The 25,398-nt window shown below is 45.9% G+C and overlaps 2 protein-coding genes across 2 annotated transcripts; one reads left to right on the top strand and one right to left on the bottom strand.

The window, feature by feature from the left end:
• Positions 1-1,092: 1,092 nt before the first annotated feature.
• On the top strand, positions 1,093-12,962 carry noa1 (nitric oxide associated 1). The gene is made up of 8 exons (XM_022201061.2): positions 1,093-1,372; positions 1,825-2,796; positions 3,938-4,210; positions 8,066-8,157; positions 8,808-8,939; positions 9,445-9,561; positions 11,880-11,997; positions 12,083-12,962. The coding sequence occupies exons 1-8, from the start codon at positions 1,192-1,194 to the stop codon at positions 12,322-12,324; spliced, it is 2,127 nt and encodes a 708-aa protein (XP_022056753.1). The 5' UTR covers positions 1,093-1,191; the 3' UTR covers positions 12,325-12,962.
• rest (RE1-silencing transcription factor) lies at positions 12,861-24,375 on the bottom strand. The gene is given in 7 exon segments (XM_022201060.2): positions 12,861-15,946; positions 17,932-18,015; positions 18,144-18,304; positions 18,919-19,097; positions 19,100-19,475; positions 20,060-20,357; positions 24,252-24,375. Coding segments are annotated over 6 exon segments (2,739 nt in total). The 5' UTR covers positions 20,323-20,357; positions 24,252-24,375; the 3' UTR covers positions 12,861-14,270.
• Between the last annotated feature and the right edge of the window lie 1,023 nt (positions 24,376-25,398).

Raw genomic sequence — 25,398 nt, 5'->3', positions numbered from 1 at the left:
TATATGTAGTATGATTTTCTCTGATATATAACTTTTATCTATTATATATATGTGAATGATGTTGATATTCCATCTATGATTTATATATATTCATTTTCTCCAATATATAACTTCTATCTATTGTTTTATATAGAAATATGTGTTCATTAGTCAGTATTTTGTTTATTTATGTGTATATAGTGTAATCATATATTCCATCCATCCATTCTCTATACACCGCTTTATCCTCACTAGGGTCATGGGGGGTGCTGGAGTCTATCCCAGCTGACTCAGGTGAAGGCAGGGGACACCCTGGACAGGTCACCAGTCTGTCACAGGGCTACATATACAGACACACAATCACATTCACACCTACGGACAATTTAGAGTAACCAATTAACCTCAGCATGTTTTTGGACTGTGGGAGGAAGCCGGAGTACCCGGAGAAAACCCACGCATGCACAGGGAGAACATGCAAACTCCATGCAGAAAGATCCCAGGCCCAGGCCGGGATTTGAACCGGGATCTTCTTGCTGCAAGGAGAACATGCTAACCACTACTCCACTGTGCAGCCCGTAATCATATATTGTCTCTTCAAATTATTAAAATAATTGACTTTACTGCCATTATCTGCTTCTCTAACATATATTAGTGTGTGTGTGTTTACAGTGTTTGCAAAATACCTGTCTACAGTCGAGCTTAATATCAGAATATTCTATTACCTATTATTATTATTATCCATTATTATTCTTATTATTCCCGCTATGAATATTAAAATACGCCGAACCATTTGTCCTGTATCATAGCTACATGTATGACGTTTGCAGCAAAAAAAATAAAAATAAAAAAAGCATGAAAATCAGTTTAATATTCAGAGTTAAGATGGATTAAATACGCTGTCAAACAGCGCTGAGTGGAGCGGATGACCGGACCAAGATGGCGGCCCCACCGCTCGTCAGCCCCAATAGGCAGTAGCGGTCGATGCGGCGTCTACTCTTTATTCTGTCTATGGGATAGATGGATAATGTTGCTGTAACTAAAACGTGTTTCGGGTCCTGATTTGTGCCTCAGAGTGAGACCTCTTGGTCTAGCACGTTCCGGCAGGCAGCTGTGACGCCACGACGCTGTACGTCACATCCATTGCGGAAGTGCAGCGCCTTGAGTTCTCGTGAGGTCGTTGTGCGTCCGTCAGGGAGTGCGTGCGGCGACACCATGCTGAAGGTGCTTCAGGTGTGTGTCCGCCGTCATGTGTGTGTCCGCCGTCAGGTGTGGACCAGCGTGAGTTGCGCCGCTCAGAGGGGCTCCGAGGGTCGTGGTGTGACCCGGGGAGGAGTCCGGAGCTGCACAGTGGACCCGAACCTGCAGGAGCAGTTCGTCTTCGTGGAGTTTACAGGTGAGAGGAGTTCAGGAACCTTCAGCTTTCTCCAGACTGAAAAAAATGTAGAAGTTGTTGGACGCCCCAGGTCTTGATTCTGTCTGAGACACATCTTCATGTTTATCATTTATTCTGTTGTGGAAAACGGAAAACAGAAGTCAGGGTTTTGTTACATGGAGACCAGCTCAGACCACATCAGATCTCTGGAGACCACCTCATTGAAAACCACTACATGTGATCATCGGTCTACAGAGTCTTTCAGACACTCTCTGCTTTGTTAAAGCTTCACTCTGTTTGAGAAGATGCCAAAACAAGGAGACGATAGGTAGAAGTTTAGACCTGGTCTGATGTGGTCCACATAAAACCTGTGACATTTTCCTTAAGTTTCCCTTCAAGTCCAGCATGCTCAGGTGAGACTGTGGTACAGGTGACTCTGTGGTGATGCCTCTTCTTCTTCTGTCCTGGTTCAGATCTAGAAGACGACCCGCAACAGGAGGAGAGACAAATCCTCCATCAGTTCAGGTCTGCCTCGGCTGCTGGTTCTGCTACTGGTTCTGCTGCCCAGTTGTCCCCTCAGAAGCACCTGCGGTCTCTGGAGCATCAGCTGCAGGTGTTAAGGTCTGGGGATGAGCAGGAGGTGGAGCTGGACTCCCTCATCCAGTTCCAGGATGTGGGCTTCCTGCTGGATGACAGTGTCACAGCCACGAAGAAGAAGAAGAAGAAGAAGAAGAAGGAGGAAGCTGGAGTGGGGAAAGGAGAACACAGGATCTTTGGTAGCCCTGACGTAGACGAGCCGGTCAGCAACACCTGCTGCCAGGGCTGCGGCGCCATGCTGCACTGCACCTCCAGCGCCGTGCCTGGATACCTGCCCAGTGAGAAGTTCAAGGTGCTGCAGCAGGAAGGGCGTCTGGGCGGGGCCACCTGCCAGCGCTGCCACCTGCTGACCCACCACCACCAGGCGCTGAACCTGCAGCTGCCCAGAGAGCAGTACAAAGACGTGGTGCGGCAGGTCCGGGCTCACAAAGCGCTGGTGCTGCTCGTGGTGGACCTGCTGGACCTACCTGACTCCATCATCCCTGACCTGGCTGAGCTGGTGGGGGCCAACAAACACATCGTTGTCCTTGGCAACAAGGTCGACCTGCTGCCCGCAGACGCGCCCAACTACCTGCAGCGCATCAAGCGGCAGCTGCTGTGGTACTGCCAGGACTCTGGCTTCCATGCCCAGGTGACCGACGTACACCTGATCAGCGCCAAGACCGGCTTCGGCGTGGAAGGCCTGATCTCCAGCCTGCAGCGGTCCTGGAAGTACAAAGGTGACGTGTACCTGGTGGGCTGCGCCAACGCCGGCAAGTCCACGCTTTTCAACACGCTGCTCGAGTCTGACTACTGCAAGTCCAGAGCCGCCGACGTCATCCACAAGGCCACCATCTCGCCCTGGCCCGGTCAGAACCACACTCGGAAAGCAGCGCTCAGTCTGAACACCTTCACATGTCAGCAGGCTAGTCTCAAACAGCTGGCTCACTGTAGCTCACTGTGGGAATAAAGTCCTGCACCTCAGCCAGCAGCAGCAACAATACAAAAGCAAAGAAACAGCGAGTTCAGGAATGTCTTAGTGCTGCTGCTGTAAGACACACACCGTTAGAATTAAAGAAATGAGGAAAAACATGAATGTAGACGTCCTGGAATGAACACGTCCAACATTTCTCCAAGTGAGAAATGCTTCCATGTCTTCCTGACACTGGAAGACATGGAAGCTCCACACATTAGAGATATTTAACTACATCTTCTCTACATCCTCCAACAACAGGCTGCATTTCTTTATTTAGAAGTGTGTTTAGAGAAAATGAATGATTGATTTTTAAGTTTTTAGAGAGCATAAAGTGATTTTGATGAAATATCAGGATTTTTAGCTCATATTTGGATTTTCCTGAAGGAGGTTAGGGTTAGGGTCACAGATGATGCCTTCAAACATCATCTGAGAGTGAGACCTCTTGATAATCAGAAAGTATTTTCCTGTTTGTGGTTGCTAAAGGTTTGGAGCTTTTTTGGCAGGTTTTGGGCTTCAGAGGGTTAATGCAATCTGCCATGTACACTCCCCTCCATCAGTACTGGAACAGTGAGGCCAGTTCGTTTATTTTTGCTGTTTGGGTTTGAAAAAAGAGGAGACTGAAGGGAGGAATGCCCCAAAACAAACACCAATGAAAGAAGATGAGGTGAAAGCCTGGAAAAGCAGACTGCATCAAATGCTGTCTTCTAAGTTGTGTATCAGAGCCAGATGTAAATCCCTGGAAATAAAAGCTGAAATGTTGATATCTGGTCTGCTAATTAATGTTAATGCTCCGTCACGCCCAGATGTTTTCAGTCTACAGCAGAAATAAAGGAAGTGGCCTCACTGTTCCAGGACTGATGGAGGGGAGTGTGTATTTCCAGCAGCTCAGTTTAGTTTCCAGTTTTTGGGTCTTGCTTCATGTTCAGTTGTATTCTTGTCTCATTGTCCTCTAAAATACTGTGTGAATGAACCCTGACCCACACTCATCTGCTTCTTGTCTTTGGTTTCATTGATTGCTGTCATTCTGCGTTCAGGGACAACTCTGAACCTGCTGAAGTTTCCCATCATCAACCCGACTCCGTACAGGATGTTCCGGCGACAACGGCGTCTGCAGGAGTCGTTGCAGCAGACGGAGGAGGAGGAGCTGTCGCAGGACGAGCTGCGGCGACTGCAGCGCCTCAGCAAACGGGGATACCTGGTGGGTCGGGTCGGCAGAACGTTCCGAACCAACGGATCCCCATCACAGGAGATCCAGTTCGATCCCGACAGTCTGGCATTTGGAGAAGACGGAGAGCCGACGGCGACAGGTGAGCAGAGATCTGACAGAAACCGTGGAGCTCAGATGGAGACCAGGTGTTCTGCAGAGCAACAGGTGATCTGAGTGGAGTTCATGATGGGACAGATCATGATCAGCCCTACCCAGCCACAGGAACTGACTGCAGCTGTGATGAGGTCCAGTCACCATGGGTTGGGTCGGGTTGATCGGGGTCTGATCGGCTTTTCAGTCCTCTAACCCAAACCCTATGAGGACTGTTCTGGAAAGGCTATATTGAAACAAATTCATCACTTTCAAACAACTACAATATTTGTCAGGCCCAGATCCACCTAGACCCAGAATCTTTTACCTCCTTCCAAAACTCCATAAACTAATAGGGAAATGGACGATCCCTGGCCAGGTTCCATGCGGCAGGCCCATTGTGACTGTGGCTCAGAGTCGTGTCAAATAGCCCAATACGTTGACCATTTTCTGAATCCTTTATCACAAAAACACAGTCGCTACATCAAGGACCCATACGACTTTATTAATAAACTTAAAACACTACAGCTTCCACATAACGCTTTTCTCTTTACTAGAGACATCAACTCCTTAGATACCAGCATCGACACGGCTCTGGGCCTCAGAGCTATCAGCAAGATTTTTGACAAATTTCAAGATGCCGTACGACCGGAGGAGGATGTTTTGGAACTGTTGGAGCTGAGCCTCACCAGAAATGAATTCGAGTTTAACGGCAGATATTTTTTGCAAATTCATGGTACTGCAATGGGAAAGAAATTCGCCCCAGCTTATGAATTTATATATGTGGCTCTGGGAGGAGACAGCTTTCAAAAAATGTACTCACCTACCATTCACTTACTCCACATATTTAGACGACATCGTTGGCATCTGGCATCGCTCCATGACAGCTTTCGAGTAATTTATTACAGTCTTAAACACTCATCATTCGGCCATAACTATTACACACAACACTCCTTTAGAACAGACTGAGTTCTTGGACACACAGATTTTCTTCATCCTACAGGATGTTGCAATCAAAACACGAGGAACTAGAGTATTTTTCAAACATACAGACAGACACACACTTTTACACAAACACAGTCACCATCCTAAACATACGTTTACAGGACTCACTAAATCACAACTCTTCCGTTTCAATAGAATGTGTACCCTCCCAGAGGACGTTGAGAAGGCCACCTCCACCCTGTTTGCAGCCTTGAGACCTCGAGGATACTCCAAGCGCTTTTTGAGAATGATCAAGGCGGAAGTCAAAAGGTCCTTTGACAATAACCAACAATACAAACCGCAGTCGGATGATAAAGTGCTTATTCCCTTTATCTCCGCGGACTCGGACGATCTGGTGAGGCTCAGCTCCAAAATTAGAACCCATTTCCGGGAGGCTCAGCTGAACAGTAACTTGAAGAAGGATCATCTCGGCGTACAGGAGGAACAAGAATTTGAAAGACTTGCTTATCAGATCTAGACTAACCCAGGTGGGAGAGGGTTCACGGGACGTGGACAAATATTTTATCAAGATCAAATTCATTAGGAGCCTTTCATCAGGGTCAGGACATCTCGTTGGAGGCCAAGAATGTGATATGTGGTATAAAATGTAAAGAATGTTTAAAGATTTATGTGGGGGGAACCAACAATCCCCGACGAGTCAGATTAAAAAACACTTCTACCACATTAGGAAAATGGACAGAGACACAGTTTTATACCGACACTTTCAGGAACATACGGTGGACTCTGTACTCATTTTCGGCCTTGAACAGAACCCATATTGGACCAAACAGCAGAGGAAAAGAATGGAATGGAGATGGATTAAGAAACTTAATACGTACCATCCCTGGGGCCTAAATGAGTGTTCATAGGCCTTAGACGCCATCTAACCTGAGAGGACGATTACAGAGTTCTGAATCTGAATAAACCACACGGACATAAAGGAACCGTAACGAAGAGGCTTCGTTATAAAACTGGTTTTATTTGTTTGTGTTTTCTATTTTATTCTATTTTAAATGTGAGAATTGATTTTTAAGCATGGCTTTTACTTGCATGATTGAGTATTTTTTTATTTCTTGCAGCACTTATCTTTTAACTTTATCTCGTTTTTTAAATATGGAGTTTAATTGCATGTTATTTGATGCTTACTTTTATCTATTTCTTGCACTTATCTTTCAAAATAGCACTTATATTTAGAGATTTATTTTAAAATTATTAATTTATTCATTATATATCTATGTTTGAACAGATTTAATTACAGATTTGATATGTTTAAAAGCCTCCATGCAGAACATTTAATCTATTTCTGAACATTATTTATTGGCAGTAGAGTCATAACTTAGCTGTGATGAACTGGATTTTCTTGTGCCATGCATGAACTTAAAAAGAATGAGGTTTTAGCAACATTAGGAATATAAACTCATTGCACTGAGAATGTAATGTCTACTTACCTGTAAAAACCTATAAAATGGACTCACCTGTTGTGGGGATGCCTCCTCCACAGAAAACCGGAATCCTCGAGCATTGAAACCTGAAAGAGAGAAAAAGAAAAGGAGTGTATTAGGTGCAGTTGTAAACATTTGTAAATAGCATTAACCTTTCTTTAAAACAATCAAATGCAATGAATTTACCTACTTTGCATGTTGATTGTATTAATTTGCGGTTTGGGGTGAATACTAACACCACTGATACTTTTGAATAGAAGACACATGACCTCCTCCTGAGAAATTTCTACCTCTCTACAGAATAGTTTGGATTTGACCCAATCCCCTGGACCCTTTGACCCCTGATTTGGTTTTTAATATCCTTACCTCTAGCCCATTTCCTTTCCTAACCTTAACCTTTTTATCCCTGGCCTGTGTTTGTTTTTTTTCTCAGTTTTTTTTCTTTATCCCTATCCCTGTTCCCTTTTCCCTAACCTTAACCTTTTGACCCCTGAGTTAGTTTCTGACCCCTACTTTAGATTTCTTACCCTAACCTTAAGTTCCCCTACCTGTCTGACTTTCTACCCTAATTTGTGGACCCCTAAACCTTTTCCTATTCTCTAACCCTAACCATTTGACCCCTACCCCATGTGCCTGTCCCATATCTCTTCTTTCCTGACTTTCCTAAGCCCTGACCCCTATACCCCCCCCCCCCCTTTCTTTTATGGAATTTTAATTTTAGATTGGTTCTGGGAGTGGATCTTTGCTGTGGAGGAGGCATCCCTTCATAAGAAAACAGTTTAACTTTCCTTCTTTTCCACATAGTGTGCCTCTGGCCCTGATGATTAGTACTCCTTTTAGAATGTAGGGACATGGAGAAGAGCAACACAGCCCCCTGAGCCTGTGCACACTTCAAAGCATCCCCTAACCTAACCCTGTCCTCCTGGAGTTGTTTGTCTCAGGTTTTAGTATTTGTAGCTTCTGTATACACTCATGTGTGAACAACATGTCAAATTGGAGATCCTAGTTCCTAAAAGAATTAAAACCCTGGTAATTAATTAAAACCCTAATTAATTAGCAGAGTTTTAATTCTTTAAAGATATACGCGTTGGATACCAAGATTACAAATGGTCACAGTTTGGCAGAGAGAACAAACTGACATTCATGATGCTTAGAAATGATGGAAAAAGTATAAAGTGTGTAATCTGGACCCACCTCAGGGGCCTCTAACTGACAATATTCAGAGTACGAGTATTTGTCCCTACTGAATTATAATCCACACCTTAATCTACTGAATTATTGTACATTAGGACTCGGTTGATTCTGGTGACGTCAGGGAAAAATTTCCTCAGGATGATGCCGATTTTCTGTCTGTTTCTAAGTAAAGTTAGTGCAGCTCTGCAGGATGAAACGGTTGTTAGTTAGCATGCCTAACTGCTGACCTCTGTGTGACCTTCCAGCTCCCAGCAGGCCGAGCAGCGAGCTGACCCACAACGAGCTGAAGGACACACACTGGCTCTACGACACGCCGGGAGTCATGAAGGAGCTCGATGTGAGATCATTAGAACTGCTTCCTCCGTCTCTTTTGTCACACAGTTCACCCCTCTGAATAAGGACTCAGAGGGTTGAACTGTGAACCTAAAACCAACCGGCCAGCAGCTCTGAAAAGCTCGTTGTCTTGTTGTCCAGAGAATGCTAGAAACCGTAGTAGATCACTGGATTCTCAACTTTCCAGAAGTCCTTAATCATTTTTGACATGTGGATCCGTTAAATTCTGGCCTCACATGGTCTATTGGTGCATTACTTAATCAGAAATAAATGTATTATACATGCATTGTTTTAAACCTCATCAAAAATAAACCTTTTGTTCCAACAAGATTCTGTTAAAAAAAAAAGCACAAACTGCACAACTGATGAATCCAAGAATTTTTTTTACAAATTTGTGTCATTTCCAACTGTGTCATTCTGCACAGAAGAGCTTTCTGAGTTCTCTACTGTAGTCATGAACATGCTGAGAAAAATAGCTTACAGTAAAACAAACAAAGACAAGAGCTCAGAGGGCTTAAAGACTGAATGACTTCTCCAGGTGTTCATCCACACTTATTTCCAGCTGTTTAACACCGAACCTCCTCCCCTTCATCAAAAATGATGCTGTGCTCAAAGCTCTCTCTCTGTCTTACTGTGTGAATGTCTCTCGCCTAGATCCTCAGCCTGCTGACTGAACACGAGGTGAGGTTGGTGGTTCCTACGCAGGCCATCGTCCCGCGGACGTTTGTGCTGAAGCCCGGTACCAGTTTGTTCATCGGAGCACTGGCCAGGATCGACTACCTGCAGGTCAGAAACGCACCAAAGAAAGGACACTTTGTTACGTCAGCCTCCACAGATTTAGCAAATGAAAGACAAAAACACAGCTGTTGCAGTTTGAAACTAAAATTGAAAGTTGAAGCACATGAAGAGTAGCCAGATTAGTGATGGGAGCAAGATGAATTTGTTGTGCTCAGATGGGGTTCAGCATGTTTGGAGTTAAGCTGGTCTGGACTACCACAGTGAAGCACAGAGGTGGGAGTGTGATGATGTGAGGGTGCATGAGTGCAAAAGGTGTTGAAGAGATGATACTTGTAGATGCACCGTGAACGTTTGTAGATGACAAGAAGTCATCAGTCTGCAGAAGCTGAAAGAAAAGGAACATTTTCAGCATGATGGCACACTGCAAGCATCTGAAATAGTTCTCCTGGTTGTCATTCAGATTTTCGTGCAGCCGGTTTAAATGGTCAGACTGATCGGTCTTGTCGTCTTTGTGATTGGAGGGTTATTGATCCGCTGATAGTGTCTTCTGCAGGGACAGACGTCGGGCTGGTTCTCAGTTGTGGCCTCCTGTCGGGTTCCAGTTCATGTCACCAGCCTGGAAAAAGCCGATGGCATCTATGAGAAGCACGCAGGACATGCCCTGCTGGGGGTGAGTCACATGGTGAGAGGGGTCACATGGTGGGAGGGGTCACATGGTGGGAGGGGTCACATGGTGGGAGGGGTCACGTGGTGGGAGGGGTCACATGGTGGGAGGAGTCACATGGTGGGAGGGGGTCACATGATAGGAGGGGTCACATGGTGGGAGGGGTCACATGGTGGGAGGGGTCACATGGTGGGAGGGGTTACATGGTGGGAGGGGTCACATGGTGGGAGGGGGTCACATGGTGGGAGGGGTCACATGGTGGGAGGGGTCACATGGGGGGAGGGGGTTACATGGTGGGAGGGGTCACATGGTGGGAGGGGTCACATGGTGGGAGGGGTCACATGGTGGGAGGGGGTTACATGATGGGAGGGGGTTACATGGTGGGAGGGGTCACATGGTGGGAGGGGTCACATGGTGGGAGGGTCACATGGTGGGAGGGGGTCACATGGTGGGAGGGGTCACATGGTGGGAGGGGGTTACATGGTGGGAGGGGGTTACATGGTGGGAGGGGTCACATGGTGGGAGGGGTCACATGGTGGGAGGGGTCACATGGTGGGAGGGGTCACATGGTGGGAGGGGGTTACATGGTGGGAGGGGTCACATGGTGGGAGGAGTCACATGGTGGGAGGGGGTTACATGGTGGGAGGGGTCACATGGTGGGAGGGGTCACATGGTGGGAGGGGGTCACATGGTGGGAGGGGGTCACATGGTGGGAGGAGTCACATGGTGGGAGGGGGTTACATGGTGGGAGGGGGTTACATGGTGGGAGGGGTCACATGGTGGGAGGGGGTTACATGGTGGGAGGGGGTCACATGGTGGGAGGGGTTACATGGTGGGAGGGGGTCACATGTTGGGAGGGGTCACATGATAGGAGGGGGTCACATGATAGGAGGGGTCACATGGTGGGAGGGGGTCACATGATAGGAGGGGGTCACATGGTGGGAGGGGTCACATGGTGGGAGGGGGTCACATGATAGGAGGGGTCACATGATAGGAGGGGGTCACACGGTGGGAGGGGGGTCACACGATGGGAGGGGGTCACACGGTGGGAGGGGGGTCACACGATGGGAGGGGGGTCACACGATAGGAGGGGGGTCACACGATAGGAGGGGTCACACGATAGGAGGGGGGTCACACGATAGGAGGGGGGTCACACGATAGGAGGGGTCACACGATAGGAGGGGGGTCACACGATAGGAGGGGGGTCACACGATAGGAGGGGTCACACGATAGGAGGGGGGTCACACGATAGGAGGGGTCACACGATAGGAGGGGGGTCACACGGTGGGAGGGGGGTCACACGATAGGAGGGGGGTCACACGATAGGAGGGGGGTCACACGATGGGAGGGGGGTCACACGGTGGGAGGGGGGTCACACGATAGGAGGGGGGTCACACGATAGGAGGGGTCACATGGTGGGAGGGGTCACATGATAGGAGGGGTCACATGGTGGGAGGGGGTCACATGATAGGAGGGGTCACATGATAGGAGGGGGTCACACGGTGGGAGGGGGGTCACATGATAGGAGGGGTCACACGGTGGGAGGGGGGTCACATGATAGGAGGGGTCACATGATAGGAGGGGTCACATGGTGGGAGGGGGTCACATGGTGGGAGGGGGTCACATGATAGGAGGGGTCACATGGTGGGAGGGGGTCACATGGTGGGAGGGGGTCACTGGCACTGAAGATATTATCCACCTGTTCTTTTCATGCCGTATAACCAATAAATTATGGAAAGATGTAGAATCCCATCTCAGTCAGAAACTTTTAACCACAGTCAAGATAAATATAGATCATATTATAACAGTGTATAATCATACAAACAGGAAAATAGAGAAAATCATGAATATATTTATTCTTTTTGGGAAGTATTACATCCACAAAACAAAATTCTCAAATTTCAAACCACTATCCAAATTATTACTTGCCAAAATAAATCATTACTTTCAGTCATTGAAATACCTAACAAACAAAAAATCTATAGAAATATGGAACATTTACGAACAACTGTTAAAGTGATGCCTCTGTCAAATGCCTTTTGGAATGTCATGTACACGATGTAATTGTCAGAATTTGTTTAGTTTTGTTTATTTTTTGTTTTGTTTTTTCTATGTTATATTGTAACCAAAGAATGGAAAGATCGGAATGAATTGTCTGTATAAGATGTAAATATAAAATTCACTGTAGATATGTATAATGCACAATAAAAAAAATAGGAGGGGGTCACATGGTAGAAGGGGGGTCACATGGTAGAAGGGGGGTCACATGGTAGAAGGGGGGTCACATGGTAGGATGGGGTCACATGATCTGTTGGTGCATTCAGGTGCCTGTCGGAGGGTCGGAGAGGATGAAGGAGTTTCCAGCGTTGGTTCCCCAGGAAGTCAGAGTTGAGGGACGAGGACAACTGGAGGCCGCTGCTGACATCAAACTGTCATCTGCAGGTACGCTCACCTGTCTGCCTGTCGTCCTGTCTCATCTGTCTGCCTGTCTTCCCCGTCTTTCTCACCTGTTTCTGTCCCTGTGCAGGCTGGGTAGCAGTGACGGCGATGGAGGGCGATGAGCTGCTGTTGAAGGTTCATGGTCCACAGATGGCAGGTTTCAGCGTGAGGACGCCGCCGCTGCTTCCTCGCATCGTCTCTCTGAAAGGGCAACGTATCCCCAAGTCTGCCGCCTACAAGCCTCTGAAAGCTGCAGGACTGCTGGGCAGAGGACTGTCAGTAGTGAGCAGCGCCAAGACGCCACAGCTTAAGAAGAAGAGGAGGAACTGAGGGCTGTGGTTGGGGTTACACCTGTGGTGTGCTGACTGTAAACATCATTGCTTCCTTCAGCCTTCTGGTTATATCATGTTTTATCTTCAATGACAATAAACTCATTTATAACATGAACTTGTTCAACTAACCCTAACCCACTGCTGTTCTCATTTAAAACTTTACTGGCAGGTTTTTAAAACCTTTTGATGATCTGTGAATGCCTAATATCTGAACTTTAATGAATTTAATACTTCATTCTATGTGACTCATTTAATAATTCTCAAGAGAATTCACACAGAAGGATTTTATTGCTTCCCCCACTGAGCAATAAAATGAATGCAGCATGGCTCAATGAACAGAGGATCAAGCTGTTGGACACCCATCCAGCATGGTGAAACATCTAACATGAGTCTGGAAAGGAAACATGGAGATAAATGGTTTACCTGTTGTATTTTTTCAGTGTTGGTAAACGTGTTGTTTTTATTTTTCCTCTGTTCTGATTTTTGTCACCCTGCAGGACTTTATGCTGTAGTGAGGAAAACGAGACAAACAGCTGAGTTTGGAAAAGTTTATTTTTTAAAAAGAGCAGAGTACAGTATGCTTCAGATGAACTGTTAGTTGAAGAGCTCAGTAAATCTGCATCCTGACATGTTCCAGCTGGTGGTATTTGATTTCTTCCGTTTCATCGCCCAGAACAGCAGACTGCCTGTGTTTGTGCTGCTCCGAGTCTGGTTTTAGTGTCCTTTGTAATGAAAGAAAAGATAAAATAACACCAGCCAGCTTCATGGTTTCAGCTGGAGCGATGTAACCCCAACTCTAATATGCTGAACCTTTAAGGGCTGGCTGACAAACTGTTCTTCAGTGAAAACCTGCAGAAATGCATCGGGCAGTTTGAGGACAGACAGGAGGAAACGCTTTGGCATCTCGACTAAAAAGAATATTGCACCGAGATATTTACAAGGAAACCAGTTGTTTTTTAGGCCAAATACAGAAGTTATGTTCAGACAGGATTTAACCCAGCATAACCTACTCCTCAGCTGAAGCAAAGTTTGACGTGTGATCGCATCAAACCAACCACATTTCATCCACACACAGTCAAATATTTTCAACTTTAACTGTCAAACAACAAGAAATACAACAACTGAAAAGAGAAGCAATAAAAGAAAAAGTCTCAGAGTTGATTGTCAAAGGCACTGAAAAAGGGACGTTTTTGAAGTTCACACAGACTACAGCTGGACGTTTGTAACAGGACTCAGAAAGCACAAAGTGTTTAATCAGTTCTTATAAAAACCAAAAACAACTTCTTCGGCAGCGTTTCCACAGAGAGGAAAAGAAAACCTACTGGATCACTGCTCAGGACAAGTTCAGCATGGTGAAACCTCAGTGTTGTTGAATTATTGTGAAAAACAAACATGTAAACAGTTAAATATCTACAGTTTAACGAGCCTCTATTTTTTCCAGCGTGGGGAACACCTGTGAACACTTGGAAAAATGTTGGACACGTTGATTCCAGGTTTCTGTTTCTCTGCTTTTTTTCCTGACCTTGTCTCATTTTAATTGTGTCATACCACAGGGAAGACATTTCTGAGTTCATTCTCCATCTGGTCATGCTGTGTTTCAGGATTTTATACTGAGCGAGCTCACGGTGATAAGAACCAAAGGAGTTCAGAGGGTAGAACAGGTAGATGTAGAGCTGTGATCAGAGCAGCACAAACACTAACATCTTGTGATGTTAAATGATGAAAGCTGATGCAGCAGACCAGCAGCGTGAGACAGATGATGATGTCATAGCGTGTTCGCAGACTGATAACAGTGAGGTCCAAACACCACCCACCTGGAGCAAACATAAATGAAACTCTTGTAAGTTCTGAGAGTTTGGCAGCAGCAGTGTTGGTGCTCAGACGTCACGCTGTGATGTGTTTAAAGACACAATACATACTACTTTTTCCTGTACACCATGCTCCTTATTTCTGAGCTTTGGCGTCCATGTAGTAGACGTTGACGAGGTGGCGGTTCAGGTGGCGGCGGTACTCGCCCTCCAGGGGGAACGTACGGTCGCAGAAGATGCACAAGTGACTCTTGAGCTCCGTCGGCGTTGGGATCTCGTTGGTGGGGGTTTCGGGGTCGTTGGCCATCTTAGCAGAAACGGTAGCGCCAGTACCGTTCAGGCCAGAGTCGTCGCTGCCCTCGGAGGCGCTGTCGCTGATGTCGCTTCCCCCTTCGTGGCTGCTGTGTATACCTTCATCGTCCTCGGGGTCTGCGGCTTTGAGAGATGATGGTGGTGGTGGTGGTGGTGTGGGCACAGGCCGGTCCACAGAAGGTGTGTCCTCACTGGAGCTGCTGCTGCTCGGTGAAACATTGCAAGTTTTCTCAGAGTTTTGGTCTGTAAAGGCGGTGGGTTCTGTCGGGCTGGCAGTAGTGGTGGCGGCTGGTGTCAGGTCGTCCACCTGAGCAGAAGCTTCCGGAGCCTCAGAGGACAGCCTGATGACAGACGACGCGGACCTCTCTTTTGGCAGACTTGTGGCCTTCTTGTTGGAACTCTTGGCCTTCTTCTTCTTCTTCTTCGTCAGACTGGACTCGATGGTCTCAGTAATGTCTTCTGAAGCAGATTTCAAGGCTTTCAGCCGCCTGGTCTTGGGCGGGGTCTCAGAAGAGGACTTGCTGGACAGATCTAAAGCTGTGGAAACAGCTTTCCTCTTTGCAGCCTTGTCCTTGGTCAACAACTTGTCTTTCTGAGGTCGTCTCCAGTGATCTAACCCTGTCTGAGCTTCATCAACGTGTTCTGGAGTTTTCTCTGACTTCTTGCGAGGTTTGCTGAGAAGACTCCTGTTCTCGCTGCCACTGCTGCTGTTGTTCTGCTGATTCACCTTCAGTGTCACTGATCTGGCCTCATCCGATCTTTGATGTTGGTGGTCGGGTTTCTCTGGCTCTGTTTGAGGTTTTTGCAGTGCGTCTGCTTGGTCCTGGACTGCTACTTTATCTTTATTCTTGACTCGCCTCTTCACCTTGTTGGTGTTTGTATGTGTGGCAGGTGTTACCTCCGTCTGGGTTTCTTTAACAAGCGTGTTCTCTGCTGGACTCCCGTTCACCTTCTTCTGCCTCGTTGCAATCTTTTTCTCCGGTTCCACTGGCTTGTCCTTCACCTTTGAGGATTTTTCAGTGCAAGTGATGTTCGATTTAGAGGTCTGAGCCTTGTCAGGTGTTTGGCCAACACTCTGGCCTGACCTGCCAGTCTTTCTGATTGACAGATTGATTGGGCTCGAGTCCTCGTCCATGTCAAAGTCCTCCTCTTTGTTAGCGTTGGAGTCGGCGTTTTCCTCGTCAGGACCGGGTTTCTTGACACGCAGCTTGACCTTGGAAACGTCCACGGCGACGTTGCAGCCAGAGTGCCGGGACTTGATGTGGTACTGCAGGTTGCACTTCTTGGAGGCCGCGTACTTGCAGAGTGGACAGAGAAACTGGCGAGGGTTGAGGTGAAGCTCGACGTGCTTCTTGAAGTTGCTGCGGTCGGCTGTCTTGTACTCGCAGTAGGGACAGGACAGAGGTTTAGGGCCGTTGTGGACCTGCCGAGCGTGCCGGGTCACCTCATGCTGATTGGCTGCCAAGTAGGTGCAGCTCTCACACTTGAAAGGGCGTTCACCTGCAGCAATGAAAAAAAGGAAGCGTTACAGACAGTTGTCTTAGGTGGAACACAGACAGAAAGAGTCTGACTGTGGTGGTGTGTAAAAAACATAATTGACCCAGACAATGTGGCATGTTTTTTTGGGCAAAAAACATGCCACATTGTCCCTCTACGTTTGAGGGACAATAGGGTTAGGGTCAGCGCTAGTCTGATTAACTTCATGAAGGCCATCATGAAATCAAGTCCCATCTTTGAGCAGACAATAATCAAAAATGTTGAAGACAAGACCAACACTGTCTGAACCACTAATTTAGCTCCATGTCACAAGAGTTTTTTAATATGAAATACTTGGTCAGACAAACAAAGAACACGATGAAGCAAGCAGGTATAACAAATGCTTTCAAAGTGGTGTCCAAGTGAAGGAATGAGAAGGGCATATTTTGATTTTTGGACCCCACTTTGAAGGCTGGACAGTGTGTAGATGATCATGATGAGGAGATGCTTGACTCTTGAAAAGTTCTTATGATGTCTTCAATGCTTTACCTCTTAAGGTCTACCAGTCACAGAGTCCAGCTTGCAATTTGGTCTTCAAGGCCAAATTTATTTCCAGTGAGAGAATCTGTTTTGACTGATCAGTTTGATCAGCAGCTCTAACAATGATTATTAAAATAAATAAAGTACTTGGTCACACAGAAAAAGTTACTTTCATCAGATTCATCACAAACTGTACCACATCCAAGAGGTACAGAGTTTTGAAATGATTTCCTAACCCTTTTTCAAATGGACAGATCTGGTAATTTTCAGACCCGTTCTGCAGCCACAAACCTGGTTTGGAGAAGACTCAATGTCTCGAACTTTGCGTCTTTTGTCATTTGTAGTGAATTATCACTGCATCGGTTGATTGTGACGACGGCGGGCGGGGGGGCAGCAGAATATAACCAAACAAGCAGATCTGATGGGACATTTTAAATCTTTGACATGTTCAGTGGTATTCTGGTGTACTTATCTGAGCGAGAAACGCTTAATGGTAAATTTATTGTCATGATAATAATTCTGGAAACTGTTCAATAGGATCAAAATAGATTAGGGTTCGATTCTCTTGTTCTGTTCTCAATAAACTTGGCCTTCAGAAGCAACACAACGATCGGGAGGTAAAATGCGAGCACACGTACTAACGATAAGTGACCTTCAAGCATCTCTTGCAGTCAGTTGATGTGCTAGCTGTGTGTGGGTTAGGGTTAGGTTAGGCAGATGGTTCATGCAGCAGCCTGAGGTCACTTCACCTAACATTTCACAGAGATGTGTTTTCAGGCCAATCTGATCTGCAATGTGAATGCAACACAACACAGTACAGCACAACACGCAACACAACACGCGAGGTCAGACGGTGTTACCGTGTTAGTCCGACATCGATGGCTTCAGTACAAACAGAAATGTTGACAGTCAGATACAGCAGCAGCAACATCACGGCTTTCTGCTGACGTTCAACACATGTTCGATGTCATTCATCAGGTTTAAAACCTGCCAACAGGGCTGGATTTAATACAGGAGATACCACAGTGACTGTCAGCCAGCAGTAACACGCCACAGCATGAGGCAGCGCTGGTCTGTCATCTCCACACTCTGGGTTCATGTGGTGCTAGCCCTGAGTGCTAGGACTGGTTGTTTGGATGTCTTGGCTTGAGGCTAATGTTGGACTGGTCTTAATTAGTTTTTTGAGTTGGTTTTGAACTGATTCTTGAATTGGATTTAGAATTCTGTCCGAGTAGTTTTTCAACCGGTTTTAAAGTTGGTTATGGACCGGTTTTCGGCTTGTTTTGGACTGACTGGTTAGTCATCAGTCAGTCAAAGACACACCTCATGTCAACAGACTTTCGCACTTTTGTTCTCTGAAGACACTTGCGTGCCGTGGTTAGGTTTTTGTTTGGTCCAGTGAGGTCGTCTCCAGTGATCAGCATGGAGCCGTCGTCAGCTCCGTGCTGTGGTTTTCTTTTACGACTGACCTGAATGAGTCCTCATATGTCTGGTCAGGTGGGTCTTCTGAGAGCTGGAGTAGTCGCAGTACAGGCACTGGAAAGGACGGACACCTGTACAGAAAGAAACACACCTTCGTGTTTGTTTCACGTTGTTCATGTTACATGTATTTACCGACCGACTCTGCTCAGAGCGCAGATGGGACCAAACTGACTGAGGACATCCATCCATTCGTTCATACCAGTGTGAGTCCGGATGTGCTGGATGTAGTTGCTCTTGCGGTCTGAGAAGTAGGAACACTGGCTGCAGGTGTGCAGTTTGCTAGGGAAGTGATTCCTCAGGTGTTTCCTCCAGTGGTACTGGCTGACGGTGGTGTACGGACACAGAGTGCACTTGAAAACCCTGCAGACACAAGATTGTCAACATTTTCAAGCCCCGTCTCTTTGCGGTCCTTTTGAGTGTCTCTCAACTAACCCTGACGAAGGACACAGAACTCGGAAATGTTATCTGTGCAGCACGACACACAGGGACAAAATAAAATATATTATTAATTATATTATTATTATTATATTTGATGATTTACTTTACAAAAATGTAAACGTCATCATGTGTCCCCAGGTGTAACCTTCACAGGAAAAAACGGACACTCCATTGAACAATTTACATTTTTAAAGCCTCTTCTTTTCTCATCTGGTTTTGTTGTTCTTTCTTTTCTTGGTCTTGTTTGTGCTAGCTGTTTCACATCTCTTTGTGGTCGCTTTGTGTCATCCTTCTGTTAATCATCTTGTGTCTCTTTTGTACTGTTTTTTTGTCGTTTAGTGTCAGTAAAGTTACCCTGCGATTTTTGGTTTTATTTAGTTTATTTAGAGGCATGCAGGAAAGCAGAATGCGGGGGAGGACCTGCCGTGAGCGGGAATCGAACCCTAACCCTATCGCCCACATTTGTCATTTTTTAATCTCCCTTAAGTCGCTTTGTGTGCCGCTGGCTAACGTCTGCTCAGGTGTGCTGGCGTTACCTGTGGTCCTCGCCCTCCTTGCTGTGGTGCTTCAGGTGGGCGATGTAGTGGTCGTATCGGTTGGTGTTGTAGCCGCACCGCTCACACCTGATCAGCCCCTTGATGTCGCCTGCTGCCGCCGCCGCCTCCCCGCCGCCGCTGTCCGCCCCCCCGGACCTGCTGGAGCCTGGGACTCGGGCGGCTCCGCCTCCTTGGCCTTGGTCTTGCTGCGCCCCTCTACGCGGTTTACCACCAACATCTTGCTGATGCTATGGGTGCCGAGGTGCTCCACAAACTCCTGCTCATTCTGGGCCTGGAAGTGGCATGGCTTGCAGTGGAAGGGCTTCTTCTTCTTGGCGCTCTCTGTGGCACCGGGGGGCTCTTTGTGTTTGGCACCCTGCTGAGGTGGTTTGGCGGCAGGTGGGTGGGGCTGGGGCCGGCGGGACAGGTTTTCAGCTTTGTCGCCCCCGTTGCCCTCAGCGCTGTGTCCAACTACCACACCTTCAGCAGGCAGGCCTGGAGACTCTGGATACTCGATGATGCAGACTTCTCTCTGGTTGTGGTTGTCGTAGCTGTACCTGATCAGACACACAGGGTCAGGGTTAGTGCTCAGGTAGACGGGTAACAGGCTATTACTGTGGAATCTCCTTCATTCAAAGATGTGTGAATTTCCTGCTGCTGCTGCTTAGTTATACGTGAACACTGCACATTGTTAAGCTCATTCTGCTTTCCTTCTGCAGTCTTTGGACGCATGTTTCACTAAAATCATGAGCAACAATGCCAATAACATATATAATAATGAACAGTTTTACTCAATCTAAACTGACAGTATCAAACAGTTATTTTGTGGATGAACTGTTTGGTTTGTGAAATGTCATAAAATGTGGATCAGTCAGTATTAAATGTCTTGTTTTGTTCACACCCCAAATATATTCAGCCGAGTGTCACGGAGGGAAAGAAACCGGAAAATATTTACAACGAAGAAGCTGCCGAATTACATTTTTTTCATAAAAAAATACTCAAACCAACAAACCAACTGGAGATTAATTCAATTAGAAGTCAGAAATACTACAGTTTTTAGTGGCAGCTAAGTAAAGTGACTAATCGATTATCAGAAGAAGTGAATAGTTGACGAGGAATCGGTCATTGGCAGCAGCTCTACCGGATGATGCTCTCGTCCTCGCTGTCCGAGTAGCTGCTGCATCCCACCGTCTTCAGCTCCATCATCTCCTTCTCGTCTGCAGCGCTGCCTTCGCCGCCACCGCCGCTCTCTGCTGCCGTCACCGCCGCCACGTTGGCCAGCATCACCAGCTGAGGGGCGGGCAGCGTGTTCCTGGGCATGTCGCTGAGACTCTGTCCATCCTCCATCAAAGAGACGCCCACAGCAGGAAACATCTCCACCGAGAACACCGTCTGAGCAGCCATGTCGACTTCAGCTGTTTGTAACAAACGACGAGAACCTGCAGGCAGAGACCAACAACACGACAACATGGAGGATGAGACAGAGCTGTTGAAAAACATTTTCCACATTTTGGACAATTTTGGACAGGTGTTCAGTCGTTTCTGAAACACGCTCTGAGTTATCAGGTCATGTTGGACAAGTTTCATTTTGGACCAGGTTTTGTCAATTTTGTTCAGTTTTGAGTCATTTCGGACAAGTTTCGAGTAAGTCTGGACAAGTTTCAAGTCATTCTGCAAAAGTTTTTGTCATTTTGGACAAGTTTCAAGTAATCTTGATGTGCTGTGAGTCATTTTTGGCAAGTCTGGACAAGTTGGAAGTCGCTTTGATAAAGTTTTTTGTCATTCTGGACAAGTTCCAAGCCCGTCCATCCATCATCTATACACCGCTTGATCCTCATTGCGGGGGGGCTGAAGTCTATCTCAGCTGACTCGGCAGCTGACACCTGGACAGGTCGCCAGTTCATTGCAGGGCCACATACGCAGACAGCAGCCAGCCAGTGTATGTGTATATATATATATATAACATGCTCAGCCAGAGTACCCGGACAGAACCCATGCTAGGCTTGCGATAGCCGATCTCCACAGCTCCATTGGCGCATCGTTTTTACTGGATGGGCAGTCATTGTGAACCGTGTGAGCCACAGTGGTGCTCTATTTTTCTTGTAAAAAGCAACAAAAAAGGGTTCGACTTACTTTTTCTTCGAAACGCCCGAGCGATAATATAAGAAAAACAAACTTTTTCTCTCGGCAGGCGTCAGAAATGGGCGGAGCCACCCGAATCTTGATCACGCCCCCCCCCCCCCGTGTCATGACCCGCTCTCGGCCAATCACAGAAAAGCATGCTATTTTTACTGCGTGAAATCTCTGAACGGTGTGCCACAAGGCGAGTCATTTGCGATCAGGAAAAGCGAGAAAGAAAGAGGAGGTTTTTGTTGAGTTTATGCTACAGTTGTGAGATATGGTTCATAGTGAGGGTTAAAGAATTGGACATAGGAGGAAAAGAAGGTAAACTGGACATGAAATTAATATTTTTATGGGTCAAAACATTTTGATCATGAACATGTTTCAGGTACAGGTTTTTAAATGGCCAAATGCATAAATACATGGGAATGTGTCTTCACCCCTGACTGCCTGTTTTTACAAAAAGAACATTAAATTTGGATCTGAAAGTTTAGCAAAATGATATAGACTCACACTTTGTGATGATATTTATGTTCAGGACTTAGAATTAAGCATTTCACGTTGTGTGTGTGTGTGTGGGGGGGGGGTTGTCAAAGAAAATAACATGCATACATATAAGTAGAAATAAAATAGAACTGTTTAAAAGAGCATTTTTTACCTCAAAACGCACCAGAATGCAGGAAAATGACTCCATTTTTTCCGCTATCACTGACACAGAAATCTGTGGCTTTTTGTGGCTCATTGTTATTCTGATGAGGGAGCCACAGTGGCTCTTCATTTCAAATTCCTAGTGCAGGCACAGCCATGCATGTACAGGGAGAACATGCAAACAGATCCGGGGAAAGCCAGGACATGAACCAGGGATCTTCTCGCTGCAAGGCCAAAGTGCCAACCACTACGCCAAGTTCTAAGTCATTTAGGAGAATATTTTCACATTTTGGACAAGTGCTGAGTCATTTTTGACACGCTCCGAGTTATTTTTGATGGGTTTCAGGTCATTTTGGACAAGTTTAGAGAAGGCTGCGTCATATTCCAAGACTCCAAGCTTCAAGTCATATAGAGGTTAGGGTTATAGTCATTTTTGACATACTTTCAGTTATTTTTGACAGGTCCAAAGTAATTTTGGATAATTTTTAAGTCACTCTGGAAAAGCTTTTCCAAGTTCACAAAAGGAAAAAGGTTTTAAAAGTTTGGTAATTTTGGACAAGTTTCGAGTGATTTGGGATTTTTTTTTATGTGTTTCATGTCATTTTGACATGCTTTGAATGATTAAGTCTGTCATTTTGGACCACGTTTTTTCATTTTTGTCCATTTTTGAGTCATTCTGGGCAAGTTTTAAGTCACTGCAAAAGCTTTTGTCATTCTGGAAAAGGTTCAAGTCATTTTTGATATTCTTTGAGCCCTTTTTGGCAAGTTTCAAATAAGTTTGGCAAACTTTTAAGTCGCTTTGACAAAGTATTTGTCATTTTGGACAAGTTAAAAGACATTTAGGAGAAATATTTTCACATTTTTGAAACGTTTAAAATCATATTTGAATGGTTCATGTCATTCTGGACATGCTGGGCGTCACGTTTGGACGACACGTTTCGAGTTATATTGGACAATGCTTTGTCATTTTTTTTACAGAACAAAAGGTTTGAACAAATATCCCACAGCTGACAGACACATTTCCAGTTACACCCACCATCTGGGATTTAAGAGTCAATATTTCAGGATAGCCATCCGACAGCGATCACATGGAATTGCAGAGGTGGTTTAAGAGAGGAATGCTTTATTGGCTGTATAGCTTTGTCTTCAATATGGTGGACACCACACAGGAAAGGGTTGTTCAAAACTAAGGTTGGCACATTCAATACACAAAAGTTAGAAACGCAGCTAAAGATTTTTTAGATTCACGGTGACAGGAAAGTCAAAATGTACGTTTTTCTGCAGCAAAAAATAAGAGAGAGAGCTCATTTCTAAAATCAGCTCTGCGTGTAAACTTTGCTACGGCGAGCGAACTTCACGCGATTCTCTGCTGGTCATGTTGAAACAGCACCACCGCTCAGTCGACAGCGCCACCGACGGAGACACACATTCAGAGGTCCGACCAGAAAACACCGACTTTAACCGAACAGGCCTTCTCTCTCTCATACACACACACGTTAACCCTAACGGCAGGCAGTCTGCTTAGAAAAGTTAGAACAAGGTCAGTAAACGGGTTTTCTGTGGGAGGATTGAAGTAACACGAAACAGCATTTTCTCATCAAATCTTAAACAGTAGTTTGGTTTACTGGAAGTTCTTAAAAACAATCCACTTCAGTCACCAGGAGGATCGACTTAAATCCAGTTGGTTTGTGTGTGTGTGTGTGTGTGTGTGTGTGTGTGGGGGGGGGGGGGGGGGGGGGGTCGATTAATAGGGAGCAACTTTCAGCTCATGATGGTTTCCTAGATCTTGATTCAAAGCGACCATTTCGGCTCCTCGACAACACATTCAAAAGTCCGTCTGGAAAACACCAACTTTAACCGAGTCGCCCGAACAGACCATCGCAGAGTAACATCACAATTTAAACACAATTTGATCAACAAAAGGTAAGTAAAACGGCATTTTCCCTAACATCTAAACTCCAGTTAAAAGAAGTTTGGTCCAGTTAGGGTTATGCCAATTATTATCAGTTATGCCAAAAAGAACGCTGGACTTGTGGTAAAAGTGAGTTAATCAGTGCAGATTAAAGCCGATTAAAACAACTTTCAACTAAAACCCCTCTACTGTTGGAATGTGTCCTAAACAATAAGTGAATATTTGACCGTTGTTACTCGTGGACCGTGTTTAATGCTGGCGGAGCTGATGTTGTGATTCTCAGCGACCATTTCACATGCTCGCTCACTTTCACCAAACTTAGTTTGCGGAAGCGCAGAATCCAGCAGCAGCAGCGACATTTTGCTTCGAGTGTTGTAGTTGTTCTAGTGTTGACGGAGGTTTTACGGTTATGATTCGGCGGTGATGGCGTGTGTAGATAACGGCGGGTTAACAGTGAAAGCAGTGCGGGACAAAGTGTCGTTGGAGTGTTAGCCATGGTCCTGATCAGCCCCGGACAGCGCCTTCCTTCTTCACCGCCTCCATTTTAGCCCAAACTACTACCAGCAACTTTCCAGCTCCGAGAAAACCCTCCAGCCAGCGGCGCCGCCCTCAGCCCGGCAGCTCGCTCGCACCCAGCGGCGGGGACACTCACCGACACTTTACAGCCAAACTTCACTCGAACTTTAGTGGAGTTTTGGTCCACTTTTGTAGTTTTTCCCTCGACGAACAGCGCAAACAGAAAAGTGAACAGAAGTTTCCGCACATTCCTCCACAGCGACGTATGGTCGTGACGTCATTACGTCGCTGCTGATGAGCTGGAGCGGCTCGGGCTGTTTTTGGAACTACAAAGACCATGATTCCATATGATTATTATCACCGAGTTAAACTAACTACAAGACAACTGCCCAGCCCCCCCCCCCCCCCCCCCCCCCCCCCCAAAAAAAAAAAAAACTGCCCAGCCCTGCCCAGCCAGCGTTCAGCTCTGAGCAAACACATGTAATTCCAGGACAACATTTTGGTTGAACGAATTATCTTTAAAACTGTAAATACTTGGACAAGAAGAGGTATTCTGATAGTAAACGTTTCAAAAAGAACAAACCCTAAATGAGTAGCTAATATTTTGGTAATAAAAACCCTTAAAACTACAAATACTTGGACAAAAAGAGGTATGTACATAGTAAACGTTTCAAAAAGTACAACTCCTAGAGTAATATTTTGGTAGCAAAAACCCTTAAAACCATAAATACTTGGACAAAAAGTAATGTTTTGGGTGAAATAAACCATTACTCTGATCAGGTATTTAGACATAGAAGTGTCTTGTTTGGGAGAGCAGCGTGAGTTTGAACCTGGGAATAGTTACAGGGATTTTGAATAAATGTTTTTGGTCCCCTCCTCTGCAACCCTAACGAGGACTAAGCGGTATATAGATAATGGATGGATGGATGGTGGATCAGTTGTTGACACAGCCGACTTCCAGCTAGAAGATCCCTGACTGATTGCATCCTGACCAAAGTGAGTGTGAGCGCGCCTAGCAGGTAACCTGTCCAGTGTGTCCCCATCTTCACCCTGAGTCATCTGGGATGATGATGATGATGGTGATGGATCAATAAACATTTAAAACAATAAATACTTGGACAGAAAGTATTATTTTGGGTGGAATGAACCTTTATAGCTCTTGATAAAAAAAATGATAATACATTGAACAATAAATAAAATAAAGCAATAGACCAATGAGTTAATTATTTTATAATAATTTAATAAGAGTTATTGCAATTAAAGAATAGCAGATAAAAGCATCC

Source organism: Acanthochromis polyacanthus, chromosome 10, assembly GCF_021347895.1.
Source record: "Acanthochromis polyacanthus isolate Apoly-LR-REF ecotype Palm Island chromosome 10, KAUST_Apoly_ChrSc, whole genome shotgun sequence".
Lineage (NCBI taxonomy): Eukaryota > Metazoa > Chordata > Actinopteri > Pomacentridae > Acanthochromis > Acanthochromis polyacanthus.
This window is presented reverse-complemented; position numbering and strand designations above follow the sequence as displayed.

What these genes read in the sequence shown, in the direction of transcription:
- noa1 (XM_022201061.2), top strand. Translation starts at nt 1,192, where the DNA reads ATGCTGAAGGTGCTTCAGGTGTGTGTCCGCCGTCATGTGTGTGTCCGC. An exon ending in CGGAGAGCCGACGGCGACAG is followed by an intron (nt 4,211 to 8,065) that starts GTGAGCAGAGAT and finishes GTGACCTTCCAG; the next exon opens with CTCCCAGCAGGCCGAGCAGC. An exon ending in CATCAAACTGTCATCTGCAG is followed by an intron (nt 11,998 to 12,082) that starts GTACGCTCACCT and finishes GTCCCTGTGCAG; the next exon opens with GCTGGGTAGCAGTGACGGCG.